Source organism: Miniopterus schreibersii (genome assembly GCF_964146895.1).
Source record: "Miniopterus schreibersii genome assembly, chromosome: 1".
In the NCBI taxonomy this organism is placed as follows: Eukaryota; Metazoa; Chordata; class Mammalia; order Chiroptera; family Miniopteridae; genus Miniopterus; species Miniopterus schreibersii.
Genome location: NC_138101.1, coordinates 122,013,320 through 122,026,114, shown reverse-complemented (window position 1 = coordinate 122,026,114; position 12,795 = coordinate 122,013,320). Strand labels below are relative to the sequence as shown.

The window sequence follows — 12,795 nt, the reverse complement described above, 5'->3', positions numbered from 1 at the left end:
CCTCTGCTACAGTCAGGGAAAGCTGTGGAGGGGGAAAAGGGAGGAAGGAAAATGGGGAGGTGGGAAAGGGAGACTGTCTGTTGTGGTTGGTTAGCTCCTCTCCTTCCTCCAGGGCAGACACCTGCCCTTTGAGGCTGGAGAGTGCAGGGTCCCAGCCTTAGGGAGGGAGTCTGGAGGGACTTTCCTTTGCCACTCCAGAAGCAGTGACAGGGTTCTCCACTTTTTAGCTTGGTCACCTGAGGTTACAATCAAAACTGTCCATGAAGTTCCTGCTGTAGCAGTGCTTTGGGAAAAAGCAGAATCATCTCACTTAACATAATATTTTGACATGTAGATATTTATTTAAGTATTTTATTAATTTCAGTTTAGTGGTGGTATTATTTTGTTTCAGTTCTCAAATATTTCTGTAGGTCTTTGAAAAGCTTACGCGCTTTGGACACCATGTGTCTGGTACCTAATAGAGGACAGTGCTCATGGCCACAGAGGCAAGATCTCTTGCAGACTTTTAAATTTCTTAAAACACCTCTTTCCCAGAGCCATTCAGTCCATTTCAGCTAACTTCCCTAACTCAAAGTCTTGGAATTTCCCATTGTTCCCTCTCAGGAGGCTTCTAGGGCCTTGGACAAAGTGACAGACTTCTTTCCATTAGTATGAATTCCAAAGGTAGGAGCAGCCTTAGCTAATCCACGTAAAGGCCCTTATCTGGCCTGGGTGTGTGTTGCCCTATAACATCAAAATTTCTCTGTAGGTGAATTTCCAATTCTATCTAGATGGGCAAGTCTCTGGTGGTGTGCACTGGGAAAAAAGCAATAAAAAGAAAGTAAATGAGATTTCACGACACATAGCAGAGCGAAACCACAGGAAGAGTGGAGACAAGTAGCACAATCTGCTGAGCGAGTTTTCAGTTCTGGATTTCCTCTACTCCATCCATTCTCACTAGATGTGATACTAAAAGGAAAAAAAAGTTTTAAGGAGATGTATATTTTAATGCTTATGCTAAGTATATTCATGGTAGAAGCAAAGTTAGAAGGAAGTTTAAGAAAGCAAAAAAGCATAATGTTGCAAAGTTAACAAAAGTTTATCAAACTGTTTTCAGGATTTTAAACAGGCGGCATTAATGAGCAAGACTGACGTGAGCCTTTGTCAAGCTACCGCCATGTGCTATCACAGGTATGGAGTGCAATTTATGTTGAAGTGAAAGCAAGTGGGACTATCTGATAATTATATTAGAAGAATAGGCCCAGCAGGTGCGGCTCAGTGGATTGAGTGTCGTCCCATGTGCCAAGAGGCCACTGGTTTGATTCCGGTCAGGGCACGCGCCGGGGTTGCGGGCTCGATTCCCAGTAGGGGGTGTGCAGGAGGCAGCCAATCGTTTCTCTCTCTCTCTCCCCCTTCTCTCTCTCTCAAAAATAAAATAATAAGTAAATAAAACATATTAAGACGAATAGAGAGGAAAAATGTAAGTGATGGGCAAAAATGGGGAGAGACAAAAGAATCCCTGTCATCAACCCTCTTCTACCTTCTAGTAAAGTATTTTAACCAAGTCTTCAAGCAAATACCTGCATCGTGGCATTGGGTACCCACCCGATTCAAGCCCACTTACTGGGAAAGGACCTGGGAGATACACAGAATAAAATCATGCACAGCTTGAAAAGTCTAAGAATAAAATTAAGTGATTAACTTTGTTCCTAAAATGAAACTAACTCTTAAAAAGCCAGTTTCCTCCAAGAGAGAGTGATTTCAAAAAATTAAATATTTTCAAACAAATTTGGCATTTAGAAAACAATTATAAATCTAAAATGAATTAAAGAAGTACCAGTAAGTATCTGTAAAAGCTACAGAAATGCATTACTTCAAACCTGTTTCTGAGATTGCTGTAAGAGTAAGTCAGGTTACAGAGGGGAGAAGAGAACGGTTACATGAGGCTGAACAGCAGAAGATGATCAGTTTACAATTTGTTCTGAGATAATATTACATAGATTTTGCTAACTATAATGTTTACATTTCTATCTATACATTTGACATCTAAAAATTAGTTTCTGGTCATTTTGCTTTTAAAAGTATACAGATTCAGCATGTGAAGATTTTAATGTGAGATAAAATATATTTGGTTAAGTGGTAGTTTATAGCATTATTTTTTAAGAGAGATATAATAGCAATTAATTGGAGGGGGAAATTAGGATAGTTCATAAACTATGTAGACTAGGCTGTATAAATATCCAATTTTGAATGATTTAGGAAATCAACATTCCTCTTTTTTCCCTTTTAGGACATAGCACAGCTACATTTCCCTATGAGACATTTTCTATTTTATGAGCTTAATAATGTAATAACTAAAACTTGTGAAGGTGTCTGTGGGTTTAAAGGCCTAAACTGGGACCTTTATTTTATATGGACAGCAAAACATAGTCACAGCATTGTCTATTTTAATCCAGCAACCTTTGTGCAATCCATCCCTTTAGGTAATTGTCATTCTTAAAAAGAGATGGAACAAGGATGACTGATGTGTTTGTTTTGGTGGGTGAGTACAGAGCAAAAATGTCTGAGGTCATTGCATTCTCTTAAAGTTAAAAACAGACTCCAAAATTTCTCTCAACCTCACTCCTTTGTAACTGTCAGAGTCAGTAAATTTCTCTGTGTGTCAGTTCCCAATCTCTCTCATGAATTGTAATCACTGGATATACTATATGGAGGAGCCTTCTTAAGCTGATACTGCTTTGCAATTCCAAACAACCACTTTCATCAGTCGACTAGAATCTCTATTGTCCTTAAATAAAAGTAGAATTTAAATCAACAGTAAAGCCCTCATAACTCAGTCCCAATGCCATGTGTTTTTGAGTTTTAACAGTTTTTCTGAATTTAACAATAAGAAATGTTTAGTGATTGGTTATATTTATTTCAGGAAAAATATTTTTGCTTCTCAAGGTAGTCTATAACATACTTATATCACATCAGCATGGTTCATCAGTATTGGAGATTCATTACGGGTATCTTATAGTGGGGAAAGTAAAAATTTTCCCAATTGGAAAAAGATTTTAAAAAGGAATAAATCTTTAAATTTTAGGACTTTGATCCTTGAACTCATGGGGTTGCAGACTTTTGAAGTATGCCTTTGTATATCTCTGGTTCTCACTCTTGTGGTTGCTAGGAGACAGCATTCCTTAGGCTGAATATCCTACTTGTTGCCCAATTTGGTCACGAAGAGTGTTGTACTAGAGTTAATTTTTAGATCTCTTTGAGGAAGCCACCTTCATCTGAAAAAGAAAAAAAAAGTCACCGAGGGAGAGCCTGATTACTCAGTTTCATATCCTATCCCCTTTTTCACTTTAGCAAATTGATTTTACTACTCTTTATATTTGCATAAAATATTTTTGAATCTTTGACTCTGCAAGCCACATTCTTTAGTTTTGGGAGGTATTTATGATTTATTTGTACAACTCAGTAGGGCACATCTGGTCACGTATGTGATTGATTTAGAAAACGTGGTGGGCCTCTGGGTCTGTGGCTCAGCCTGTAAGCTTAGCACGCGGCCCACACTGAGTGCTGGGCCCTCAGTCCGCACTCACCTATGTCCCTGATCACATTACTTTATACAAACACATTTTAGAAAAGCTAACTTAATATGCTTTTACGTTTGTGGTAACTGATACTTAACAATTTAGGTATTGATGAACATGTATTCTGACATAACATCGGTACTCTGCTGCACTTTTCCATTGTCTAAATGTCATGTGGTCATTCAACAAGAGCTTCAATTACAGAACACTATGAGATATACTCATCTCCAGAAAGATGAAAGTGCTGTTTCTATCGTGGTATCTGTTTCATTTTCCCCCTGTTGATGCAGGGAGCTGTGGAGTCTCTGGCTTTGACACTGTTACCTCCCCTGGATTTGATTTTTAATTGTCATCTGCTTTGAAGAGCTTGCTAGGTGGCTTTAAGGTCCCTTTCTAGTGTTTAAGTTTAATGATCATTTACTTAGTCAAAACAGACTGGATGCTCAATACATGCCAGTGCTGATAACTAGATAGTTATAGAAAAATGACTTTCTCCATGTTAATGGAAATGAAATATAATGATTAGATATGCATGAGATGGAAAAATATTTGATTTTTCCCTTATGAAAAATATTTGATTCCTTTACCAACTCTCACCTCCCTGCAAGAGGATAAATAGGGAAGAAAAACTGAGTTATTATTTAGTCACATATATTTACAAACTAATAAATAAAATGTATTTTTCTTCTTTTGCTCTTTTCTCCTGGTGTCCAAAAAAAAAAGGGTCCTGTCTTTATAAAAGATCTGAACTAAGGACTCCAATGTATAAAACTTTGGGTTTTTTTTATTGTATAAGGAAATATTAAATACATATAAATGTATTATAATCTGCTTGAAATAGTGTATTCCATCAATAATAAATCATATGTGTGTGTTTTTTATATTGGCCACTGATAGTTATTAAAAACCAGTTCAAGAGTGCCATTCAGCCTTTTATAATTCTGAAAAAAGGACTCTAGAATATTATTCCAGCATATTCTGCTATGAAAATGGCTCTTATCTCCGTTCCTTCCTTTACCACAATCTTCAAAGACCCCTCCAGCCTTCCTTAGGTCATATGGACTTATGTACTTACTTCATATAATGGATAATAAAAGTGAAAAATTTTGTATTAGGGTCAATGCAAATCTTTATGAAAACTTTATATACAGGAAAGCACTTACATACTCATAGAAAGCACCAATAATTTTATTTATTTTCAGAAACAAAGAGTTTGAAGATGCTGTCAATTTCTTCACCCAGGCTCTTAATATTAATCCTTGTTTTGTGGATGCTTACGTTGGACGGGGAAATTCTTACATGGAATATGGTCATGATGAGGGTACCAAAGAAGCACAGAAGGACTTTCTGAGAGCATTACATTTCAATCCAACATATACAAAAGCCAGAATTTGTTTAGGCTACAATTTGCAGGTAATATTATATAAGAACATTTTGGGCCATGAAAGTGCTACTGGTGGGGAGAGGTCCTGTCCCTTCTGGTTGCTGGTGGAAGTGGATTCCTTGCAATATTCAGAGAAAAAGAATTTTCTGAGACTAGTGTGGGAGAACAAGTGATTTTTTATTTGCATGGAATTATATCTCTGAGTTTCCAAGGTCACCTCTCCCTTAGCCCTTCCATAGAAGAAGTGTAGCGTTGGCTTTAGTAGGGCTAAAATGAGAACCAGTGTCCAGAGTTTCTGTTCCATGTCTTCACACTCCAGTCCAGTATCAGGCTAGCTTTGTTTGTGTTCCCTGCTGCAGTCCATTAGTCTAGTGTGTGTGGGCTCTGCATGGCCATGGGCCATACAGGTGAATGCAAGAGAGCCAAGAGCAACAGGAAAGCAAACTCCTTGTTTAGGGGACCACGTATTCCCAAATTTTCTCATGCTTGCAGTGGCTCTTCCTACTCTAGCCACTGATCTCTGTTTCCAGGTTTGGCTGACAGACAAGTTCCTTCCCTATGTCACTCCAACTTCATTGGGCATGCATCTATCTCCCCTTTGTTAGATCCCTTCCCCCAGTGATCTGTGGGGAATGGACCGGTGGTTCCCTAGAGAGTGAAATTACAGCTTTCTGGTGAAGCTGCCTAAATGACATGCCTATAATGTCTGGCCTCCCTTTTTACTCCTTTCCTATTATTAATAACTAGCTAATTACAACAGTATCAAAAGCACCTTTTGGACAAAAGGAAGAATATATTTGGCTCTTTACTGGGATGGGGATACATGCTATTTCTTTGGTTAGAAACATTTTACCTTTCCCTTACCTTTCCCAACAGTGGGAAGCAGTTTCTCAGGGAGCCTGCATGGGAAACACACCTGGGGACTTGGTATGCTGGTGAGATGAGGATCTTTTGAATCTGAGTTTCTTTAATACCTTCACCCTTTTCTACCTCGACCTCATACTTAGAGACAACTTTTAAAATTTGCCTGATGAATTTCACATATAAGAAACTAGCTAACATTTGTTTCGCTAGCTCATACCTGGGCTTCATAGATTTTGTCCTGTTGAATTAGTGGAAAGCTAAAGGGAATAAACAATGTATGAAAGTTTTGAAGTGGACCCTAGCCATGCAATGGGGTCACACAGTCACTGTATAGGGACTTCTTCATTCAGGCCATCTTCCAAATGGCAGTGAATTAGAACATACTGGGAAGGCAAGGCACCAGGCATTTGTTCTTCCAGCAAGATGGAAGAGTGCTACTCTGTGTGAGGCCAAGCAGTTTTCTGAGTGCTTTCTGGGACACTCTGGCCTGACCTATGCACTAATCAAGTTCTTTGCACTAATAAAAGACGTAGTGACATTCTCAAAATAAAGTGCTAAAAGTGCTGTATTCTCTGTGAAAAGCAACTGAGTATTCTTAAACCCTCGTTTTATCCCTTTTAATATTCAAAAATTTAAACAATGGGCAAAAGTATATTCAAATATTGTAAACCACAGAAATTCCTGTTAATCTGTCATTAAAGTAGAATTTTTTTTCATTTAAAAATAAGTGAGTTTGGTGATCTGAGACTAATAATATTGGAGGTGGTTGTTGGAATTGGTGGTTATAGTGAGGTATTCCTAAAAGCTTATTAATAAGGAAAAAAGATTGCCTTCTGAGAATTAAACATAAAGTTAGCCATTATTGGATCACAATAGAAATTTGCAGTCAATTTAAAGAGATAGGATGACTCCCAAAGTATCTAGAGCTGACTGCAATTCAATGAAATGTGTTATCATCATTTACTGCATTTAAAAGGCATTTACTGAGCACCTACTATGGGACAGGAACTGATCTAGGCCTAGGGATACAGCAATGAACAAACCATACTTGGTTCTCCTTGTAGAGTTTACTACCTAGTAGAGAGATGAGCATCGAGCTATCATGTGATTCATTATTTAGTTTTATGCACTGTAAGTGCAACGAAGAAAAAGGATGGGTTTTAGGACAATTTATGACAAGGGAATATAACTTTGAGGAGTAAAGGAGGGCTTTTTAAGATATTAGCATTTAAATTGAGGTGTGAAAGACTAGGAATTAGTTGGGGTAGGAGTTGGGGATAGGACACAGTGTTCCAGACAATGAATTGGAGGGCCCAGTGGATGGAATGTTAGGGGGGGGGGGTGAGGTGAGGTGAGGCTAGAGAATTGAATAATGACTGGTCATTGCAAGTCAGTGAAAAATGTGAACTTCGCTACCCAGAGCAGTGACATCAGATTCATGAAATGAAGATGTCACTGGGTATATGTCAACCTGAAAGAGGATTGAAAAACAGATCATTGTGAGGAAGGATTGAATCAGGAAAGGAAGGACTGAAAAAAGAGAGTTAGGCCCATCGAATCCTACTCAGTGGAAAGAGTGACCATTTGTTCAACAAATACAGATTTCCCCACTGTGTGCTTAGCACTAGGGATATGAAAGTGAGCAAAACAGATGTCAGAAACCAGATGACAGGTATAATCCTACCGTGAGGTTGTTTGCAGTTTAATAGTCTAATAACTTAGTCTTGATTTGCCTAATTCCTTGTTTATCAAATGAAGCTGTCATGGTGATGGTGAATTCCACATAATTTGTAAAAAGGGAGAAGATTTGCTGGTTAAAAAACAGTGTCTTATTGGTTATATGTTATTAGTTATATGCCTTATTTGTTTTATGCAAGAGTCATTGGGCTCAGCTTGGTTAATGTGAATCAGCTTCTGAGATTCTGGCCAGTTGGGTTTCTGAGCCCACAGGAATAAAGGACAGGCCCTGGACCATGCTGAATTCATCAACTCACTGCCTTCCTGCGATGAGGTATTTAGTTGCCAGTTGGTCTTCTCTAGGAAATATTCTGACATCATTCTATTCACAATGCCCCTCTCCTGACCTTTTTTTCTTGTTTTCCAGTTATCACTAAGGTTGGTATAAATAGATGCTTGGTAGATCTGCATGCATTTTCCATGGAATATGTATAGTGAGCCCATAATTCTAGATGCTGGTACAATTTATCAAAATTGGTTTTATACCAATAGTTTATGCATTTATTCAACACATATTTATTTTGTTATGTATATTATGTATAACTGGAGGTTCAATGCCAAGCAAATAAATACAATTTCTGCCTGTGTGTGCTGAGCTCAAGGTAAATTTTGTGGCAATTTTCCAAAGCATAGGTGTTTTACATGGTGTCTGCGATTTTATGTTGTCCAAGATTGGTATAAGATGACTCTGACAATTAGATTTATTTTAATTAATTAAAAATTCAGTGTAAATACTCAGAGGTAATTAGTCAATTGAATGCACTCACAGTACAGCCTACTTCTTGTTTAAAATATCTTAGATTTAGCACTGTATAAATATACCCTTTCTAAAGGTTTTATTTGATTAAGTTAGAATCAAATATTGTCATGTTATGGGTAATTTCCTACTTCATGTAAATGGAAAATTATTTTAGGCCCAAGGAAAATTCCAGAAAGCTTGGAACCACTTTACCATTGCCATAGAAATTGATCCAAAGAGCTACCTAGCCTATGAAGGAAGAGCAGTGGTCTGTCTTCAGATGGGTAATAATTTTGCTGCAATACAGGATATTAATAGTGCCATAAAGGTAAGAGTACACTTAGATTATATTCAATTAGCATAAATTAGCACCATCAATGAATAAGGTCAAGTAAAAAAATTGTTATTTTTTTTAAATGACTTGTAGAGGAAATTATATATATATGTACATATATATACATATATATACATATATATACACACACATACACATACACATATATATATATATATATATATATTTGTTCCAGGAGATTCCTAAAGAGTTATTATGGTTTGCCAATTCTATAACCTGAATACATTTAAAATTCAAAAAACAAATTCCTGATAAATGTTGATTCTCTCAGTAAATACAATTTACAGTTTCATGGGGCATCAATATTATTTTGTACTAAAAAAATAAATGCAAAAAATAAAATAATGTTCTGGGTTTGAAGGCACTACAGAAAGGACAATGTAAATCCCTGGAGTCTTCTGCGGTGAAATGGCCATATCTCAGGTTTTGTATATGGTGACAGAAAATCTCCCTCATTTTTTCTAGATTTTTAGATTCTGTTTCTGTACATTCAGGTAGATGTTGTAATCCTTGAGGTGAGAAAAAAGGAAAGACCTGAAAGATAATTGCTATTGCTTAGGACAAATAAACATGTTAACTCTTTAATTTCTGTTCCAGCTTTAACAGAGCTAAACAGATAAGCTTTTTCCCGTGTCTGTTCTTTGGAAAGGAACTGAGTAAAGCACTAAGATTATTTGTTTTATTACAACCAAATCAGCAAAGTGTTGACTTTGAACCAACTTCCTACCGAGTCCTTTCTCAAAATATTTGCTCTAATGGGGCTTCACCTGAACTATAAAGTTACTAGTTTCCCACAAGTAAATTTCATAACGTTCATTTTTGCAGACATGAAATCGGAGATAATACTATTCCCAGGAGCTAATACTTATACTGTTATATTGCAGATCAATACTACAGCAGAAGTGTTAACAAATCGTGGTGTGATTCATGAGTTTATGGGTCAGCAACAAAATGCAATGAGAGACTATCAAGCAGCAATTTCTTTAAACCCCACGTATTCACTGGCTTACTTTAACGCAGGAAATATCTACTTTCACCACAGGCAGTTTTCCCAGGTAATGTGAAGCATTTTCTTTTTACTCTAAATGCTTTCTTTGCTATATATAGTTTTAAAATTCAGTCCTTAGATTCTAGGCTAATCATTCATTAGCTCTTCTTTAAAAACGTTCTCCTTCATAAGAACGTTTATAATTATTTTTTAAATATTTAACCCCTATGGATTTATTCTCTCATTGTCCCCAATCATTTAACACGTGTCCAGCAAACATTATTTTGGACTTACCCAATTGTCAGCAGTTGTCTTGCTAGTCATTCTTTGTCCATCTTTTTGTCAGAAGCTTAATTCATTTATTGTCACCCTTTCATTTCTATTGTGATAAATTATTAAGGTTATGCCTTTTCCCCAAGTACTGCTTTTAACAGTATCCCATATATTTTGGTCTTGGAAGTTTTAATTTTTGTTTTCCCCAAATTTTATACCTGTAATTTTATTTCCCCTTTGACTCAAGAATAAATTAATAAGGCATTTGAAATGTCCAGGTAGAAGGACTTTTATATTTTCTAATTTTGGTATTTATTGAGTTTTAATGTTGGTCTAATATATGACGACTTTTGAAAAATATTCCAGGGTTCGTTTCAAAAAGTTTCTGCTGTCAAAATGTAAAGTTAAAGTATATGTATAAGATCTACCTTATTAATTATATTTTTAATTAGTCAATATTCTTTTTTTTTTAATTTGGTTGATCTTGGACTGTGAAAGGTTTAAGTATCCTATCATTGGTTTGGTTCTATATAGTTTTCTTTATATTTCTTGTAATTTCTGCTTTATGAAAATTGCTGCTGCATTGTTTCATTTATAGATATTCATACATATTACATATGCACTATATATTGTAGCCTTCAGCCTTATAAATGCCCTTTGTTTCTTTAAGGCTCTTTGGAATAAATTTTACTTGATCTGATATGAAGATTGTAACCTCTGATTCCATTGGGTTTGCTTTTGCCTGGTATTCCATTGCCCTTCCTTTTATTTTCAACATTTAGAATCCTTTGTTTTAGATATGTCTCTCTTATGTACGATAGAGTTGGATTTTGCTTTAAAAGCCAATTTGAAAATATTTATCTTTCAATGGGTGGGTTAAGGCCATTTACATTTTGGCATAATATGTTTGCTCTTAGTTCTGTTATGTCGTATTTTTATTTTCATGTATTTTAAAAGAATTTTGGTCTGCAGTCTGTTTAATTGTTTCCCCCAGTTTTTCTGATATTGAGGAAAATTTACAGTTTTGCTCTACTGGCTACCTTTATAAAAATACTTTTATACCCGTATTTCCTTGTGTTTTTAGTTTCTTTACTATAAACATTAAATACCCTCCTACTTATCCATTCAATTTTTTAAATTTAAATTTTTTATCTTTATTGTTGAAAGTATTACAGATGTCCCCTTTTTCCCCTCATTGATCCCCTCCACCCTGCATCCACCCCATCCCCAGTCCTTCCCCATACCAGTGTCTGTGTCCATGGGTTATGTTTATGAACATATACGTTCTTTGATTAATCTCTCCCCACCTACTCCCACTCCCCACCTTCCCTCTGAGATCCCTCAGTCAGTTCCATGCTTCTGTGTCTCTGGATCTATTTTGTTCATCAGTTTATTTTGTGTATTACATTCCACATATGAATGAGATCATATGCCACTTGTCTTTCTCTGACTGGCTTGTTTCACTTAGCATAATACTCTCCAGTTCCCTCCATGCTGCCCCAAAGGATAGGAGATCCATCCTTTTTATAGCTGCATAGTATTACATGGTGTAAATGTACCACAGTTTTTTTATCCACTCATCTACTGATGGGCACTTGGGTTGTTTCCAGATCTTAGCTATTGTACATTGCACTGCTATTAATTTTGAAGTCTATTTGAACTGATATGAGTATTGCTACCCCAGCTTTTTTTTCATTTCCATTTGCACGGAAATTTTTTTTCCATCCCTTCACTCTCATCTTGTGTTAGTCTTTTCTTTTGAGGTGGGTCTCTAGTAGACAGCATATATTTGTGTCATGTTTTCTTATACATTCAGCCACCCTATGTCATTTTATTGGAGCATTTAATCCATTTGCCTTTAAGGTTATAATTGATAGATATCTACTGTCATTTTAATTTTTTATGCCTATGTTTCTCTCTCTATATATTTCTACTTCTAATTACAGCAGTCCCTTTAACATTTTCTGCAATGCTGGTTTGGTGGTCACAAACTCCTTTAGCCTTTTTTTTTTTGCCTGACAAGCTCTTTATTTCACCATCTATTTTGAATGATAGCCTTGCTGGATACAGTAGTCTTGGTTTCAGATCCTTGCTTTTCATTACCTTGAATACTTCATGCCATTCCCTTCTGGACTGTAGAGTTTCTGATGAGAAGTCAGCTGACAGCCTTATAGGAGCTCCTTTGTTGGTAACAGATTGCTTTTCTCTAGTTGTCTTTAAGATTCTCTCTTTGTCTTGAATTCTTCGCATTTTAGTTATGATGTGTCTGGGCATAGGCCTCTTTGGATTCTTCTTGCTTGGGACTCTCTGTCCCTCCTGAACTTGTGTGACTTTTTCCCTGACCAGGTTAGGGAAGTTTTCTGCCTTTATTTCTTCAAACAGGTTCTCTAACCCTTGCTTACTTATGACCTCTTCTGGAACTCCTATAATGTGAATATTGTTACATTTCACATTGTCCCACAGCTCCCTTAGACTGTCCTGTTTTTCAATTGTTTTTTCTTTTTGGATCTCTGATTGAGTGATTTTTTCTACCCTATCTTCTAATTCTCTGATCCGATTCTCAGCTTCCTGTAATCTACTGTTTATTCCTTCCAATGTAGTCTTTATTTCTGCTATCTCATCCTTAATTTCCTTCATAGTTTCCCTATCATTTTTCATGCTGTTGAGCATCCTTACAATCAGTATTCTGAACTCTATATCTGATAGATTGCTTATCTCCCGTTTTATTTAGCTCTATTTCTGGAGATTTTCCTTATTCTTTCATTTGGGGCTTGTTCCCCCCCTCCCCCCATTTTCGTTGTCTGTTTGAGTTTGTTTCTATGTAATAGGTCGATCTGCTAGGACTCTCAGTCTTTTTAGACAGTCTCTAGTGCAGGCCAATGTTAGACACAGTTTGTC

The 12,795-nt window shown here is 36.4% G+C and overlaps 1 protein-coding gene across 1 annotated transcript in view; it reads left to right on the top strand.

Moving 5' to 3' along the window:
* The window catches only part of TTC6 (tetratricopeptide repeat domain 6), a gene marked incomplete at its 5' end in the record, with an annotated part of 188,853 nt that overhangs the window by 166,784 nt on the left and 9,274 nt on the right, over positions 1 to 12,795 (top strand). Inside the window, 4 exons of the mRNA XM_081118398.1 lie at positions 1,097 to 1,170; positions 4,760 to 4,970; positions 8,457 to 8,609; positions 9,521 to 9,691. Coding sequence (XP_080974524.1) covers positions 1,097 to 1,170; positions 4,760 to 4,970; positions 8,457 to 8,609; positions 9,521 to 9,691 — 609 coding nt within the window. The remainder of the gene's footprint in view (positions 1 to 1,096; positions 1,171 to 4,759; positions 4,971 to 8,456; positions 8,610 to 9,520; positions 9,692 to 12,795) is intronic.